At 43.1% G+C, this 18,651-nt stretch overlaps 2 protein-coding genes across 5 annotated transcripts in view; one reads left to right on the forward strand and one right to left on the reverse strand.

Annotated features, from left to right (window-relative positions):
* Positions 1-1,490: 1,490 nt before the first annotated feature.
* dram2b (DNA-damage regulated autophagy modulator 2b) lies at positions 1,491-9,053 on the forward strand. 2 transcript variants are annotated; one of them, XM_064305929.1, is made up of 8 exons: positions 1,491-1,848; positions 2,964-3,162; positions 3,679-3,746; positions 3,901-4,043; positions 4,498-4,675; positions 5,833-5,915; positions 6,229-6,321; positions 7,081-9,053. In XM_064305929.1, the coding sequence occupies exons 2-8, from the start codon at positions 3,032-3,034 to the stop codon at positions 7,198-7,200; spliced, it is 816 nt and encodes a 271-aa protein (XP_064161999.1). In that variant the 5' UTR covers positions 1,491-1,848; positions 2,964-3,031; the 3' UTR covers positions 7,201-9,053. The 2 variants fall into 2 exon arrangements, with proteins under 2 accessions (XP_064161999.1, XP_064161998.1); XM_064305928.1 differs by lacking the exon at positions 1,491-1,848 and having other exon boundaries at positions 2,042-3,162.
* Positions 9,054-10,327: 1,274 nt separating this feature from the next.
* Positions 10,328-18,651, reverse strand: part of LOC135238200 (DENN domain-containing protein 2D-like) — a 28,434-nt gene continuing 20,110 nt past the window's right edge. For all 3 annotated transcript variants that reach the window (XM_064305924.1, XM_064305923.1, XM_064305925.1), the window contains 9 exons: positions 18,534-18,603; positions 18,047-18,124; positions 15,256-15,396; positions 14,505-14,653; positions 13,710-13,881; positions 13,101-13,151; positions 12,711-12,792; positions 11,900-12,142; positions 10,328-10,782 (listed from right to left, as the gene is read on the reverse strand). In XM_064305924.1, coding sequence (XP_064161994.1) covers positions 10,715-10,782; positions 11,900-12,142; positions 12,711-12,792; positions 13,101-13,151; positions 13,710-13,881; positions 14,505-14,653; positions 15,256-15,396; positions 18,047-18,124; positions 18,534-18,603 — 1,054 coding nt within the window. In that variant the 3' untranslated portion in view covers positions 10,328-10,714. The remainder of the gene's footprint in view (positions 10,783-11,899; positions 12,143-12,710; positions 12,793-13,100; positions 13,152-13,709; positions 13,882-14,504; positions 14,654-15,255; positions 15,397-18,046; positions 18,125-18,533; positions 18,604-18,651) is intronic.

The raw sequence follows: 18,651 nt of genomic DNA on the forward strand, positions 1-18,651 counted from the left end.
GATATTTAAAGCCACAAAATAATTCAAAGTTATAATATTACCTTCATTATGAGGAGGCCAAACACAAGGATTATGTTTCTTTGCAAGGTTTTGACAAGCCTTGCCCCCGTAATTAGTCCTTGCAGCTATATTTTACCTTTATTTCTATTTATTGTTAATCATATTTGAACAGGCTGGCAGGGTTTTTCACTAAGGCTTTGAAAAACTGGTTGGTTCCTCTTTTCTCAGTCATTATGTTTATTTGATTCTTACATTTCTGTAAAAAAAAACTTCCATTTTTAAATAAAAAATTGTAAAATAAAGATTGCTATATTTAGGTTAACAATGCATTTTTTTAAATCTTCACTGCTTTACTGTTTACTACTTTACATTCTTGGGAGAACTACGGGTAATGTACAGCCTGTGAGGACTTCAGGGTTAGTAAAGTAAGATTAAGAGAGACTTAATATCCATACCTGGTGCTAAACCAGAACCAAGCCATTTCAGTTTTTTTTTGTTTTGTTAAATTACTGCCAGTTTTGCACCAGCACATTGCACCTAATTACATTACATTAAATTATGGGCATTTAGTAGAGGCTCATATCCAGAGCAACTTACACAGCTTTTACATAGCATTTACACTGCATCCATTTATACAGCATACCTGAAGGTATTCAGGTTCAGTACCTTGTTCAAGGGTACAATGGCAGTGTCCTACCCGGGAATTGAACCTTACAAGACCAGTTCCTTACCCATTATACTTCACTGCCGCCCTATGGATACATCACAGCCTGTCTTAACCCCACTTTAATAACCCTGGAGTCTACTTGGGTCATATATTTTTGGCCAAAGTACTACCCCAGCAGGAAGGGCTTTAACGAGCTGGGTGATTCCTAGGTCAACCACGTACTGGTAATCTGTCTGTCCAGCTTTACGGTAAAAGTACAGCTTGGCTACACATGCTTTCGCTGAGCCGAGTTATGATTTGACATTCCTCATTTGGAAAAAAGAAAGATGTTGGGTGGGAAAGTTTGTTTAAAAATAGGATGAAAGAAGGAGAAAAAACAGGAGAGAGCCAGCTTGGATGAAAAGAGAGCAGAGAGGAAGTTGACAAATGTGCAGATGAGAATGTACAGGAGGAGGAACAGAAATATACAGAGATTATTGAGGGAACACAATGTCTTTCCAAAGTATGTATGGTCTGATTTACCTGCCAATATAAAACATACTAATATGACATGTACTATGTGTAACATGATCCTAATAATCATTATTAAACAGCCCTAATTCCAGACTTCGATAAGAAAAAAACGGCACAACAACAAAGGGAGAGGATGAAGAACAGTCGAAACAAAGATGATGAATAATAACGTTACTGCAGTTGCTTGACATTGCTATCAACAGTGACTAGATGGCGCTGTATTTCAACAATTGGCCCGAATAGGAAACTGGCTTCAAGATAACATTGGCTGCCCTATGACTTTTCTTGAGATAAATGAACGATAAGGAAGTCATGCAATTACCACACGTCAGGGGTAACAATAAAGGCAATTACCTTGGTTTGGATTTACTTGGATACACCACACTGGGCCCAACTTTCCGTGTAAAGTAGCGCAGGGGATGCCGGTAATTTACAACGAGGAAGTAAACTACGCGGCTGCGTAAAACTGCGTATCTATCTTGTAGTTTCAGTTATCACCAGGAAACGGCGGATTCTGTGAAAGATTTTTTTTAGTATGTTAGCTTTTTAAGTGTACCTAGTATTCTCGTTTCGTTTCTGAACGCAATAGCTAATTGGGTTGTTTGTACTTATTTCTCCATTATGAAACGACAAGCGGAAAATAGCTGCTGCTGACGTTAGCAGTTGAGGTAAGGGTGGCCACTCGCCCCAGATGCCGTTACGTCTCGGCGGTGACTTTTAGATTAGCATTAATGTTAGTTGACGTTAGCAGTATATTTTTTTCCCAAACCTCCAAGTAACTCTCTTTATCGACTGCACTGTTTATTTGCAGCTATGTCAATATTACAGTAGCTGTGTCGCGCAGTAATGTGACATGACTGTAAACACAAGCGTCTTTCATGTAACAGTTGTCACAAGGAAGATTATCTTCGCTTTTTCGACAGTAGCATTTATAACCGGTTCCGAGACACATTGCTGAATTTTTTTCTTTTTTGTGCTGTTTTTAGCCCGCTGCTTCATGGTGATCTCCACAATGATTCTCTATGTCACTTGTACATTTGAAGAGCGCTCAGTTCAAAGTGTATTGCAGAGATCAGTCTATATGTAACAGACCAGTTATCAAACGAGCTACTGACAGAATAAATCCAGGGTAGCACAGCGTTTCTGTTGTCCCCTCACGAGTGTAAAAACGCGTGATTCCGATGCTTTTATTTAAAACATTTTAAGCAAAAAGGGGAAACAGAAGTGAAACGGCACTTGTGAGAATTTCAGCACTAAGAGAAGTGATAGAGGTAGACGTAACTATGAGGAAGTGGTGGGCAGTGCTCAGTTCTTCATGCGCAATCTAACCGTGTTAGAAGAGTACAGCTTTTAGGGGCTCTAAGACACTGCATGTGCTTGTATTTTAGAGCAGTGGTTCTCTATCTTGATCCTGGTGTTTTTGCAGTTTTTTGTTTTCACTTTAAAATCAGACTCAAGAAACCAGGTGATTGTGCTTTAATTGATCACAATTAACTCACCCCACCTGATTTCTTGACAACTAATCAGTTGCTTTATTTGATCAGTTAAGTGCTGAGCAAAAATGGAAACCAGTAGACACTACAGCTTGCCAGGGTCTAAGTTGAGAACCACTGTTTCAGAGGACGTGCATGCGACTTTGCATCCTCCCAAGTCTATAGAGGACATTGTAGGAGTGGGACAGGCCTAAAATGACAATTGGCCATTCCCTATTGAGGGATACTCAAGACGGAAATGAAAAGAATAGACCTTTTCATGCGTTGGATCTCTTGTCTCCTTTTCCCAGACAAGGCCCGAGCCGGTTGGTGCTCAGTGTGGGATTGTGAATCTGCCAAACTCTCCACCCAGGGAAAGATGTGGTGGTTCCAGCAGGGCATGTGTGCGCTTCCTGCGGCTCTGGTCATTTGGACCTCGGCAACTTTCGTCTTTGCTTACATTACAGCGGTGTTGCTCAGGCACGTGGACCCGGTGGTCCCCTACATCAGGTGAGAGGTGCCAGCTGTGTGCTGACTGTCCTGAAAAATAATTCACACCCCACTGTGGTAGAGCCTTTTTCAGACAGTGCTTCCTGTAATTTTATTCCATGGTCGCTTTTTGAGGGAACTGGATTAAAACAAACTTGTTTGCCCTAGTGGATTTACCATTTTGGGTTCTGTGTCCAGTTACCCAATTCTTGAAAATATTGTGCACACAAGATGTACAATGTTATCAGTAGAGATGAGTGCATTGTAGATCCAACGCCGGTGGGGTTGTTCACAAAGCAGGATTACTGAGCTAGCTGGATAACTGTGCTGAGTAAACCCGGGAACAGCTCTTTCTTTCTTCAGTCCAAGTTCCAGATTTGGGAGGGTTCCGGGTTTTACTCAGTGCCATTGTCCAGCTAACTCAGTTATCCTGCTTCATGAAACAGGGCCCAGGCCTGTAGGGTTTTAATGGAGATCTTCTGTGGACTTCTGAAAGACGTAAGACCAGGAGAAATAAAACCTGTGCTGTGTTTTCAGTGACACTGGAACGGTCGCTCCTGAGCGGTGTGTCTTTGGGATCATGCTCGACATATCCTCTTTCTTAGGTACTTTTTTTTCTTCTTTTTTTGAACCACGTCAATCATTCCCATGTCTCTCATTTTCTTTGTTCGTCGTTAGTGTTTCCATCAATAGTGGCAACGGGGGGAAGAGACTCTCGCCAAAAACATATGTCAAGATGATCTTGTTTTATTCCTGCAGGAATTGCAACCACGTACGTGCGGTACAAGCAGGTCCAGGCCCTGACGGCCCCGGAGGAGACCAGACTCCACTGGCTCAACGTCATCGGCCTGGGTCTGGGCTGGCTGAGCTCCTTCGGGATGTGCGTTGTGGCTAACTTCCAGGTATTCTGGGCCACACTCTTCTAATCGTGTGAAAATGTGCACTGTGTAGAGTGGGCTCTGTTCAGGTGGTGCGTGGTTGCCAGGCAGCAGGTGTTCCAGAGCTCTGGAAAAATACGCACCACTGCTCTCCAAGCTTAGGGTGGAATCTGTCTTTGGTTAAGTGGTTGAGTTCCTGCTTGTGATGAAAGTTGGCAGACAATGTAGTTCCATGGCTTTGAGGTGCAGATTACTATGGAATGCCAATATTTGCTTTTTTTTAAAACACAACAAATATGAAATATCATGGATTGCACAAGTATGGAAAACGTTGGTGGCCATATGCATTTTGTCTTTTTTTCCTACATTTTGTGTGTTTTTCTGTGTGCAGAAGAGAGAGAGACCTTTTTCCTGCCATGTCATGTTTCCTCTTTCTCTGTGTCCTTCACCTGTTCTCTCTGATCCCCGCCCCACACAGAAAACCACCTTCTTCTCCATGCACCTGGTGGGGGCGGTGCTCACCTTCGGCGTGGGGGCGGTGTACATTCTCGTGCAGACGCTGGTGTCTTATCGCATGCAGCCTCACGTCCACGGGAAGGGCATCTTCTGGGCACGGCTGGGGGTGGGGCTCTGGAGCTCTGCCAGCGCCGTCAGCAGTATCCTCCCCACGTATTACCCAGTGGCATCAGCAGAGGAGATGGTCAGACATACTGGTGAAGGCTTCCAAGGCCTTCACCAGTATGTCTGATCCTTGATCCTTGTATGTTCTGTTCTGTTTTGTTTTTGGTATGTTTTTTAAATGAAACTTTTATTTTTCTGCTGCCATCTTGACCAGAACTCCCTGGCAGAAGAGAGATTGTATCTCAATGGGACCTTTCTGGTTAAATAAAGGATAAATAAACATTTTTTAAAAAGGCTGTGCAGTAGAGGCACTGGTACTTGGCTCAAGCTCAAGAACAGTGGTGCCCAATCGTGTCCCACGGACAACTGAGAGTATGCAGGCTTTCATTCCAACCAATCACTATGCCTGCTAATTCCATTAAGGAGTTCCCTACCATCTGGTTGAAGCTGTGTTAATCGGTGGAATCAGCAAGTGCAGCAATTGGTTGGAATGAAAACCTGCATACACTCAGCCCTCCATGATTGGGCACCACTGCTCAGGAAGGCCTTATGATCAATCAGGCCTGTGATTTGCTTGTGCCTGTAGTCCTCTGGAACATAGCTGGAGGATTGAAGAGCATACAGACTGACTGTAGAAATGTCGGGGGACACACATGCTAGTCTGTGCACCCTCCCGATTTGGCAGAGGATGTTGCAGCAATGACAAGGGCCTCCATTTACAGTTGTGTGTTCCATTTATGGAGAAATACACACACAATTAAAACTGCATTCTGTGAGAGGGGTAAAGAGAGATTGTAATTCCCGTTGCACAAGAGACTTAAAATGCTTCAGGCGCCCTGTAAATCAAACTGTTATGAGTTAAGTAGTAGTGGAGCTCCGTGACTAGGGGCTTAGTGGTAAAGTTGGGCTGCTGATCACCGTGAAAGAGCAGGTATGTGAGTGCAAAGGAATCCTGGGATCTGCTGCTGATCACAGGGGGGTTCCAGGCGCTCATCTACCGCTGCTCATCTCAGGGAAACTGTGTCTTCAGATTTTGGGCAGGGCGTAGTCTCTAGACCAAGTGGTACTCAAATCTGGTCCTCGAGGTCAGCAGTACTGCTGGTTTTCTCTTCTGCCCGAAAGTCCGTAGTCCAGTAATGTCACCGATTGGCTGGAGTTGGTTTGTGCGCCCTTGACTCGTTTCCTCCCTCAGTGTTCGTGTCCTCCGTGATCATGTACAGCAGTCTCCCCGGGGTGGATGTGGAAAAGAAGCTGCACTGGATCCCAGGGGAAACCGTGAGTGCCGTGAAACCCGTGGACACGAGCGTGCACTGAGGTCCCTGACCCTGAAGTTCTGCTAACCGTGACATCGTCTTACCTGACAGCACTGATCTGGTGTGCAGTTGCCCCTGACCAAGGCACTGGCCTCAGAACTGGTGTTGGTCCCCGGGCGCTGCACTGCGGCTGCCCACTGCTCCTAAGTAACTAGGATGGGTCAAATGCAGAGGACAAATTACCCCACGGGGTTCAATAAAAGTATATCTTATCTGGTGTGACAGTGTCCCCAGTGTAATGTGGTCTTTTGTATTTTTTTCTTTTTTCTTTTTAGGGCTACACCGCCCATATCGTCAGCACCATATCGGAGTGGTCACTAGCCCTCTCCTTTGTCAGCTTCTTCCTGACCTACATCCGTGACTTTCAGGTAAGGGGCTCACCTGTCTCGACCGGCTCGACTGGACATTGACCAAAGCACCACCTCAGCTTGTAGTTAAAGACATAGTCTTTAACTGACGGTAGTTTCCGCCTTTGGAATGATTTTTGTGGTCGTACCTTTTGTAGCCATACCTTTTAAAGGTTTTGATCGAGGCGATGTAACATTGACAGCATTGTGATGTTTTGTCTTGTTATTGCTTTAAACAGATCAGTGGTTCTCAAACCCCTGTACATGCTGGTTTACATTCCAACTTCAACAGCAATTCCAGAATTTTAACAAGCTGTTAATTTTTCTTAATTAGGTGCTTTTCATGTTTTAGAGCTGGGGTTCCAGAAAGGGCCTGTGTGGGTGCACACACCTGATTCTACTAATCAATCACTAGAGTCATTGCTAAGCACCTTGATTAGTAGAATCAGGATCAGGTGTGTGCACCCACACGGGCCCTTTCTGGATAAGACTGTGGGCCCCAGCTCTAAAACATGAAAAGCAACTTATTAAAATTCTGGGATTGCTGTTGAGGTTGGAATGAAAACCACCATACACTGGGGTCCCCCAGGACCGAGTTTGAGAACCACTGAAATAGATAACGGTTCGGGACATCACTGTTCCTCACTCCTCCCACCAAAATTTGTCCATCTGAAGTTTAAAAAAAAAAAATGTACTGCTGATTATTTAACTAACATCACAGTAGTTTCTGTAGCCGGGCAGGAAATCAGAATGAAATTCGTACTTCTCCCTTTTCCTCAGAAAATTACGCTGCGCGCAGAGGCGAGCTTGCAGAGCACCCACTTGTACGACTCGCCGCACTACGTGAGGTTGCCCGTCAACCACGGAGAAACCTCTCCACTCTTGGGCGGCAGCACCTGACCAGGGGGCGACCGCGGAGGTTCGGGTGCAGTTTCCCCCTGACGTTGTCGGCAACACCTGAGCACGCTGCGCCCAAACCGCTCACCTTCCTGACGACATCGAGGAAGAGCAAGTCGGTAGAGAGAACGTCTGCTGCACCGGACCTACGCTGTCCTGTTTGGACAGAAAATGGAAAAATTTTCCACTGGAGAGAACTGCACTTATAGTGAATGTACCCTGTACCCACACAGGGCTGTCACTGAAGACCTTTATACTCTTTCTAATACAACATGCTGTGGGATATTAAGCATAATTAATCTCTGATTCATGGAGTCACAGCCACTAATTCCTGTAATCATCACTATTCTGCATTTTTTTTTTTTTTAACAGCTTTTAGTAACCGTTTGTGAATGGTATGTGACAAGAAGCAGATTTTTTAGTCGAATTCATATTTCAAAGTCATTCCCACAAATCAAATCAAAACAAACGGGAAAATAGCATGTGATCATTAGCTTCTGCTCTACTGGGACTAGATTATTGCTACAGCACTGCGGAGGGACGCGTTTATTAATTATTTCCTCGCAAAAGCACCTTCTCGTTTTGTACATGGTACTTTTACAGAGCTGGACATTTACTTGCTTAAGGGGGACATTACAAGGTCATGTATATTGAGCGCTTGTGACATCACAGAAGCATGTAGGTTGCAGTTTTGATTTTGCCTCTAAACCACAGTGCCGGAGTCTTTGTGAAGGCCTTTCTGCAGTGACACTGCGCAGGCTACACCAGCGTCTGCCTAAAGGTGTCCTCAGAGCTCATTGCTTTGTCATATCGGTCCTCGTGACCCTTTAAAATGCCCCTGCCGCAGTAGCAGATGCCTGACCTTAGCATCTGAGAGGGAGACCGCGTTGTGATCCAGAGCTTAGAGCTGCTTATTAAACTATTAACTAAATTGAGCAGAGCTTTAATTGGATGGTGCAAATCGCCCACCTTATATACTCATTTATTTTAACAAATTTTCATTTTGGAAGAAAATCGAAACTTATTTTCTTCTGTTGCTCATGCCTATTCACATTGTGTTGCATTACAGTTAACCAGTCTCTAGAGGGCGCCAGTCTAGCCTAAATGTCTCAAGAAGGTGAAATGTAGCAGTTCCGGGAGAATTTAAGCGGGGAATTGTGAGAATTCATAGGGGTCTCTGAACGACAGTAGCACCATCAAAATAACACAGGAAAAGCATCATTTTCCTGATATTACAGAATATATGAATATATTGTGATTTAAACAATTTATGAGCTGATGTTGGTATCCTGTTTATTTACAGACATTAATCATAGCAACATATATGTTGTTTCTGTCTATAGTCCTTTTGGGTTGCTGGCCTTGGTTTCTTATGGGGTTCTCTACAGTAACTACCTATTTAAGATGAGATGCGTAACTGACCGTGTGAGGATAAGAATATGCTGTAATTCTAGGGTGCCAAAAGTGTACTGAGGCACAGAGCTGTATGAATGTTTAGTTGTCATGAAAGTGCAGGCGTTCTGAAATTTGTGGTTGATTATGTTAGTTACAAGTTTTACAGAACACCTGCTTGAAAGGATCTTTTATACGAGTCAAATGAATATGTTGAGCATAAGCGTTATGCGAAGAAATGTATCATTTCTCTATACTTTTCATATTGAACGTAAAGCACGAATGTGCTGTGGACGTAAGTGTGGCCAGTGCATGGGGGAAAGGGAAGTGACTATCTCGAGTGTTTCCATGCTGTGTCTTGTGCTGAACTGAACTGAACGTAAGCCCATTATTTCTGCTAACGCAGCGGGTCCTGGCTTGCTATTACCTCAGTCTGCCCTCCGGTTCCTGCCCACATTATTAGTGTGAAATGAGAAACCGGCGGCTTTGCTCTGCATGCTGGCTACCCAGAGCATGGGAACAGGTTTAGCCCCATTCAGTGTCACACACTGATACGTGGGTCTTTTGGCACAGCAGGCTGAAGGGTATTACCGGTTACGAAAGCTGTTTGTTTGGAAAACAAGCACTACCCGGGGTGCACTTGGGTTAGCGAAGATGCTATTTACTGAAATCTGACAGCTGCCAAATGATTGTTTCGGTTACTGACCATCCATGAAGGTTAATACTGGGTGTGGATTCATCAGGCGCTGACAAAGGGGTTTTGTATGTATAGGTGTACCGAAAAGAGTTTAAAGCTGTACTACGGTTTGATTTAATCATGACTGACTGCTGTTTTATCAGTTTTTTAAATATACAAACGAGGGAAATTTAATGTATTTTGAGACGTTAGACTCAACCCTCAGTTACAGTATGGGGATGATCCCTAATGATTAACTTGTCACCAGCAGGAGAAAATACACTGATACCTTTTCTACAACAATGTCATTGTGTCAAATTATAACCTTTCAGACAAAGAGCGAACTAATCCTAATTTTACATTGTTATAACTGTCACGCTACAGTAACACTAACTCTGGAGTGTTTATCTTTCAAGCCTCGTTGTACTTACTGTGCCATAACAGCCATTGTAAAAGAATAAAACTGCTATGCTACATTTCCCCAGTTTGCTCCTGTGTGATACAAGCGAACACATTTATTGCATTTGGTTGGTGTGTAATCTCTAAGTTTACATAATGGAGTCCAAATTCATTGAATGATTCTCAGGTCTCTTTAAGCAGGTGTGTGTGTGTGTGTGTGTATGCTTTCTGGTCACTGATTATACTAATGAAAATGAACAGACAGGGATCCTACAGTGAACAGTGAAGGAGAGCACTACTGCAACCTTACCACAGCATATGTTTCTCTTTTTATTCTGTTGCCTTTTTAAATGAAACAGTCTATGCGGTTCATATGTGAGCCTACGCTGACAGTGGACCATCTAAATGATTTCATGTCCATCAAATCTCAGCCAACAACTACAATTCTTGACAGCGGTGATGGAGGTCGGCTGAAGGTCCTCCTGTGTGTGCGCGGGTGTGTGTTTCTTATGTAGTCTACCCTGGAGGACATGCAGTTTCTGTGACCAGAAGAGCAATATCCCACCACGAGGGCATCATAACTGACACTTCAGTCCCAGTAGCCCAGTCTCAGCCGTGTCGTTTTCAGAGCCAAAATGGCAACAATGGCACGTCTGACACACGTTGAAAAGATCATTAAAAGAACTCTTTATTTGCCTTTATTCCCTTCCTACATCACATGAGGGGAGATGCAGTAAAATGGAGGCTCAGACACACAGTGTGGGAGAGGAGAGAATAGGACCCTTTGCCCGTGTCAGACATCGGGACAAAGTATGCGCTTCAAAACATACCTCTCCAACCCAATTATTTAAAACTACAAAATCGACCACTTTATAGCAGCATGAACCAGTAACAGCTTAACCAACCCCCCCCCCCCACAAATGTAGATATACAATGTAAAAATGATATCCTATCGATTAAAAAATACATTATTTACTCTTGGAAGCCATATTTACAAAAGCAGGCCTATCTACAGTATTGACCTAGTTCCTAGACCCCACTGACTCCATTTTAGCTTTTCTTTCCCTTTTCTGCTCTTCTCTTTTCCTGGTATTCAGCTATTTTCTTCTGGAAAAAACCTAAAAAAAGAAAAAAACAACAACAATTAACCAGATTAATTAGTGACCCTCAAAGGGTTTTGAAAATCAGGGTGTTTGTAGTCGGTTCCAAGGTTTGACCTGAATAGAGATGGGACTGAACATTTCACATTATGTGCGTCACTGTTTTATGTAATTGAGTTGTGCTGTGATCGCTGTACTATATGTGTCATCATGGTTTGTGAAGCCCATCACATTTTGCTTAAAGGGGAAAAAAGGCAGACAAAAATGGAAGCTAAGCTGGGGAGAGAGCGCAGCAAGAAGAGAAAGAACAGATAAGACTCGAGACTGAAAGTATTAAAGACAACAGCTTTTTGCAGTCAAGTAGAAATTCTCTTTATCAGAGATTATATTGGTCCTAAAAAAAAGTTAACCTTACTGTTAGGAGAATAGCCAGCGCTCCTTTTATTACAAAAATGAAATAAAAGCAAAATAATTCTCATCCCTGTAATAAACAGTTTCTGCAATTTATGCACAAAGCCTATTTTGATGTAAACCGTCATCATATGTCAAAATGTGTCCTTTGTGCACATCTTCAGAACGTTCTCATTTATTATAACTGAGCCTGCAAATCATAAGTGCTGGTTTTTATTTCTCATATTACAAAAGCATAAAACAAGACAAATGAAGGCTGCCAAAGAAAGCATCTCAGGACTCTTTACCTTACGAATTACCAACTAACCTACATGGAAAATCTCTGGGGAAGAATTTGGTCATTTAAAAATGGAATTTATGGGGTTAACACAACAGTGCATTCAAGCCTTCTTCTTGAATACTATGATTGTATCAATCAATTTAAGCACTTATACAGAGACAAACGTGTGATATCTGACGCATGACAGAACGTTTTTTTACAGCAACACCTGGACCCCTTCTCAAATTCTCAAAAAGCCATCTGGTCTGTCTGCTTTGTCAACGTACGCGGCAGTGATGCGGAATATGAAAGAGAGACCTGTACAGTCAGAGATGGAGACAGAGAAAAAGAAAGGGGATGCAGGAGGTGAGAGGAACGCACGGAGACAGAGAAAGGAAACGAGGGGGGGCCCGCGTGTGAGAGGCACGGCTGCCCCTCCAGCTGCAGCATCCAGGCGTAACCGACCTTCCGTCGAGGCCGGCTGCTGCTCCACCTCCTGGACGAAGAGGTCGAACATCTGCGTCTGGATGAACCTCTTGACGAAATGGCGGGTGGCCTTGGGCTCCACGGCCTTGTAGAAGCTCTTCTTCTGGAAGACGCCCGGCTGGCCTCTGCCGCCGCGCTTCACGTAGCCGCGGAAGTGGCCCACCGTCTTCACGAAGAAGGGCAGGAAGGCTTCGGACACCACCTTCTTCAGTTCCTCTGGGGCTTCAGCGAACACAGGAGGGGGGTTCGGTCACTTTAAAGCAGGAGTCTCACAACCACGGGAGCCCTCTTCTACATTTTCTAAATTTGTTCTTTGCAGCGGTATCACTGACCCTTTCATTGTTTGATCACTTACTATTTCATCTTTTTTTAACGTTTGGGACAAAATCATTGGCTGCTGTTCGAACTGGCCTAGTTTTTTTTTTTTTTTAGCCACACATGACAAAATGCCACTACGAACATGCAAACACACACACAGAGAATTTTTACAGCATGTTGTAAACATTTCGCTTCTTTTATCTCCAGATAAGCAGTCAATCACTCATATGAAGATACGTTTAAATCTCCTATTTTGCATATTTCATTGGTCACATGAGAAATTGCACAGGAGAAATCATGGAAAAACCTAAGACACAAACACAGCCATTCATTTTTAAATGACAGTGATCAGATATGAAACAATCTAATTTGTGTCTATGTTCAACTAACCAGTTGTGGAGGAAAAAGAAACTATTCTCTGCAGGAAAACACACCTTATTATGGCAAATGCTACCACAAAAAATCCACTTACTTGAATTCTCTTTCCTAGCACTTAAAGCAAGGAGGATTTCTTCTTCTAGTTTCCGTGGTAGGATGGTATCCTCATCCCCCACCTGTATAATAGAAAGTTCAAACATATTGTAATTGGTATGGTTATTACCAGTATTATTTTTTATTTACTGCCCCCCCCCCCCCCAAATATTGAGGCCAATTGCTGCTCTGAGAATTACAACCCTCATAGTGGTCTTGAGTATGGAAAATAGGCACAGACACTCAGGAGTTTATCTACAGAAAAATCCCATTTTAATTTAAGATGATGGCGAGCTGGTGGCCTGATGTGTTTTATTATTCACAGTTGTACTTGAATTCAAAGTTTTACAGTAATCTATGGTAACCTACTGTAAAGTTCTGCTGCACTTACACTGGTAATGAAGGTACTCTCTGCTCCCTCTGATAAATCCACAATGAGCAACTATTGGGGAGAAGAAAGGGGAAACCATGAGGACTGATGAACTGCTACTGAATTCTACAAAGATCTGGAGTCTCAATGGTAAAATTAATTTCAACAGTTCTGCAGACAATGACTTCAAACATTTCCTAAAAACAGAAGCCTACAACTCTGTATCCGTGACCCTTAAATTGTTGCATCTAAGGTCTTCAGGACTCCTATGCCATCCTTTTTTCGTTTTCGCAAATGAGGGCATTAAACTACCATACACAACCCAGCTATTATTTCCACAGTAGTTTTTAAACAGGCACTAAACTTCTTCATGGACATATTTGAGTATTGCAAATGTCTTCATGACATGCACTGACAGAGCTGAGCTCTGCATGGGCAGGTATTGTACTTACAGGCCATCTGAAGAACCTTGAGATTAACATGAAACATCAGTTCTGTCAAACCTGGAATTCCTCAACAGGGTATTTGCACTGTAGTCAGAAACTGGCCCTATAATGACTGGTCTTCACTCAGTGACTTGAACAGGTTCAAATGCATGCAAGAGAGCACGAACATGACAGGCACACGTACGTCAGTATAATCTGTGACAGAGTCCAGCATGTGCTTCTGCACCCCCAGCAAGTAGGGAGTGGGTGCCATGACGACGTCAATGAGGATCTCCGGGACGATGGAGATGAAGGTGTGTTGCCAGGTGAAGGGGTAGAGGAGGGCAGTCACTGCATGAATCACCTGAGACAGAGTGCTGGGGGAGGGGGGGGGGGATCGAAGGTGTACATTTGATTCTCAGTCTACTTTGTATTATAAAATTAGAACTATTGCTAAATTAGCATTAGTACTAGTACAGCTATTTTTATTGTCTGCCATCATATTATTTGTTAATCAATAATCGTTGACCGTTTTCCTGTTTTGTAATTATTGTTTTTTTTCAATCTTTATAAATGTATCATATACACTCATCAGTAGCATGTCAAACTGAATTGTACACTAATTATTTTATCTCTGTGTTAGTTAACTAAAGCACAAAATCTCTGGTTATCCAATGCAAGTCATTACTTGGTGCGTACAAATGTCACGCACCAGTGAGACTAAATTGTTTGGCTCTCATTATAATCGGTACGGAGGGGAAAAATTGCAAGTCAATCATTCAGAGTCAAGATGAATTCCATGCCTGCTTGCTCCTGAATACTTTGATCAGCAGATGAGGCATAATTGGCAGGGAAGGTTGCAGCGATGAGCACAAACACACACAAATTGGGGCTGAAGTTAAATTAAATTGGGGGGAAGGGGGGAAGGGGGGCGGGGGGGGGGGGGGCAGGAGCAGGACTGCAGGGTGGGATCCCGCTGGGGACTGACGGAGTGGTGTACCTGAGCTCCTCGGCGACGAAGACGATGCGTCGCTCCAGGACGGTGGCGGCGAACACCTGCAGCACCTCCTTGTGGGTCAGGCAGCGGAAGAGCGTGTGGAAGTTCACGTGCTCCAGCCACGAGTCCAGGGGCCGGGTCAGGCTGATGATCTGAATCAGACGGGCGGGGCGACGGGAGGAGAGCCGGGTCAGAACCTTAACAACACCAGCCCATCGTCTGCCGCACGGCAGTGCAGTATAATGGGTAAGGAACTGGTCTTGCAACCTAAAGGTCACAGGTTCGATTCCTGGGTACCCTTGAGCAAGGTACTTAACCTGCATTGCTTCAGTATATATCCAGCTATAAATGGATGCAATGTAAATGCTGTGTAAAAGTTGTGTAAGCCGCTCTGCATAAGAGCGGCTGCTAAATGCCTGTAATGTATGTAATGTAACACGCTTGGGGTTAATGGAAGCGGCTCGTAGAACACAGGGCTCCCACCTTCCATGAGCCACTTAAATAAACACTACATAGGTCAGTGCCCGCTCAGTGAGAAGGAAAAGAGATCGCTTCCTCCCTCCTCGATCCCTTTCAAACAAACTCAGGAGGATTTGTGAACAGACACGCAATACTGAAAGCAGACTGTCGGCTGCCCCTTTGACCTGCCTTAATGTGCGTGTGTGTGTGTGTGTGTGTGTGTGTATGTACGTGTGTGTGTTTGTGTGTGTGTGTGTATGTGTTGTGTGTGTATGTATGTGTGTGTGTGTGCTACCTCCGTGCCCGACTCGGGGATGAAGCTCTTGATGTTGACCGTGTGGCCTGGAGCAGGGAAGGGCGCCTCACGCAGACTCTGCATGAAAGGGTATATCATCGCCATGGAGATCTGCCTCCGCTTTTCCACCTCATCGAAGATCTGAAACACAGACACTTCTCTTAAACAGATTCAGAGATTTGTCATTTCATGATTGTTTGGTTGTTTTTTTTATTCAATATTTAGCACACCCCTGCTCTAGGGGTGTACACTTCTTCACAGAAAACCATATTGGATAATACACATTGAACATCATTGGGCTTGAATGAAGAATTAAATCTGTCTTGCTTTTTATAACTGTGCTTAGTGTGATACATATCTCTGTCCCCTCAGTGTGTTATGTTTCTCTTCTAATTCTATACGGCCTCTGTTTTTTAAATCTGTATCTATCTTTTGTGGGTTGCCTATGGCTATTATTTCTGGTTTGGTGACATGGCTAAATGATCATTTAACACATGCGTGTTGTGTAATCTACCCTGTGGGAGGTATGCATCTGACGCTATTGGCCATTTAAGCAAGATTTACTTCCTGTTTGATTCAAGGCATGCTTGTTGTCAAAATGCTAGTCTTGTTTGCAGTCTGGTTGCCATAAAGTTGAATAACTACAGGCCAATTCCTTCATCTCACTTAACATTCTATTTTTGTTGTCATCAGGGTAAGCTCTGGAGGTCTGAAGTTCAAAAACAAGCCATCTTGGAATATCCAAGAGTGTAAAATAACACCATGGAGATGGTTCTCACACAGCAGGGCATTGAATATACTGATAAAAACATCCTGGTGTGGGATTGACAACAATAATCCTGTCCATTTCTTACACCAAGCACATTCAACTACACAAAGCCGTCAGCATGAAAATGTTGCCTTATTACCAGAAGGTGAAGTTGAAATTGCTTCAACTTATGCCAAACCACCAAACCGTCAATTACCCATTCCTATGTCACTCAGAGAAAACTCATTATCACACTGTTAGTTCATTAAGTGAGATATGAATAATGCAGTTCCACCCCCTCTCACTTCCCCTCAATGACATCATGCTACATGTGGTATGAGTTAGTCAGGAAATTATTACACCTAAATCTCTGCCAAACTGGTTTGACTGCAACAAATACAGCGTTACTGTTCCTGAGTCGAATAGCGAGCGTTTGGGGTAGAGCCATGGATCTTTCTGCAAGACTATTAATGCTTTACAAGACAGGTTAGCAATAACCAGGACACAGGAGAAACAGACACAGACTGAACTGTCGCACACCAGGGAAGCCTGACAACAGCGGATGCAATGGGGCAAACAGATACTCCAGACTACTACGCAATACAACAGTTTATGTGCTGTTGGTGTGAAAAGTATGTTAAGCCGTCTGACACTAGAACCCATAGATATTAATACAGAATATATTATTAATGAGAATATATTACTAATGAACTGTTAGTAACTGGCAGTGTAGTGTAATGGGTAAGAAACTGGTCTGATTGCCGAATAGGACACTGCCATCAAGCCCTTGAGCGAGGTACTTAGCCTGCAATGCTTCAGTGTAAATCCAGCTGTATAAATGGATGCTATGTAAAAGTTTGTAATTTAGCAGATGCTCTGGATAAGTGCATCTGCTAAATGCCTGTAATGTAATGTGCTTTTACATTTACTGCTGATTGTGTTTCAAGTACAGTAGCCCCCCCCCCCCCATGTGAAAGACAAAATGTTCTGTTCATAAGGAATCCAGGATTTGGCACAAACCGACTGAGGTTTCACTATGGGTTTTTGCTTTCTGTGGAAGTAGCGCTTAACCATCTCACATCCTAACCTCAGGGAAACAATACTGGAAAGTTGTGCAAAAACCAAGTCAAATCAGTCACACGCACTACGCATACAGCACACACACAGATATCAACGATTGGCTTGCTTGGCTGACATAATCTTCCCTTCGGCTCTCATTGGAAAACCCCGGGAAGTCAAGCAAGCTCGTTCCGGTAAGTTCACTGAGTCATCGGTCGTAATGAGTTTAAAGGTCAGCCAAGACTGTTGTTTTTAAGACCTTTATCTCTGGTTTCTCAGTCATAATCAGCAGTGCCACATGAGTGCATCCAAATAAAACATCCGCCCCTGCGTTCCTTCGAAGAAAACAAGCCTCTTCAAGAGAATAAGGCACAGATGACCCTTGACCTTCCTCAATTTGTAATTTTTGTAAGTGTTGGACAAGCCCGCCCACACACACACTGTTCCCACGTTCCTCTCTACTTAATGCAACAAATACATATTTCAGCACTAACTCAATCCACAATTATAGCAACAACAAAAAAAGCAGTGTGTGTCTCCAGACGAACAATGGCCTTTCTCAATTTTTAATATCTGCTAGATATTGCTCATTAGCATGTTATTTTCCATGTTTCAAAGCTACCAGAACTTAATTCAGAAGGTAAGGGCCATCAGGTTCTGAAACACAGATATTTATGAGGAATGATGCTTGTAGCTCAGAAGGAAGTTTGCCACAGAAATCTGTACACTCGACCTTACGCACAAGCTCAAAAGCCAGTATTAGGGATACACATACTACCACATGCACAAGTATATGGTGCAGTAAATAATAAATTGGTCAAATGTAAAATGCTATTTAACTAAAGCAAATGGAATAGAAAACAATATGCAAGAATAAGAAACCATTGTCATATAGGAATATAAAATGTTGAAATATTTCCATAGTTACATTTGAGAAGAACAAAAAAAGACACCAATTCAAATGCAACGGCTTTATTCCGGTACCTTTGAGAAGAGTCCGAAACAGGCCACTCGGCTGATGATGCAATAGGCCTCTGGGGGGCGTGCTCCCTTGCCATGGGGCTGAAGTAAATGACAGAACTCATTACAATACGAGTACATTCTATCATTCTGCCATTTAATACAAGTGCTTCAATCCTCCAATATCTCCTTACCTATCTACCCAGAAATACACCAAGTGACATTATGATTAGCAATATTCTAACCCTCTGGATGAGAAATGCACATCACAATAAAATGCATTATTATCGCTATTATTACTACCATACCACTGCTACCAATTCAACAGTGTTCAACTTAACGTTAACAAACAGATAACCCAGTTAATACCCAACGTTTCTGAAGAGCTAAATTCAGACTGCCTGGCTGCAACAAAAAAACATTTAAAAAAAAAAAAAAAACATAATTCAATTTCCTTGATTGTGAGCCCTGTATCCTATTTCAGTAAAAGGTAAGGACTGTAGAGGATTACCAGCAGTCTCCTGCAGTAGCCATTTCTCCTGCTTCCATCAACCTCCGTCAAAACGAAAGAGAAGGTCTCACTGTATGAAGAGGGATGAAGAAACCATTATAAACTGCAGAGAAGCTGG

Source organism: Anguilla rostrata, chromosome 13 (assembly GCF_018555375.3).
Source record: "Anguilla rostrata isolate EN2019 chromosome 13, ASM1855537v3, whole genome shotgun sequence".
Classification (NCBI taxonomy): Eukaryota; Metazoa; Chordata; class Actinopteri; order Anguilliformes; family Anguillidae; genus Anguilla; species Anguilla rostrata.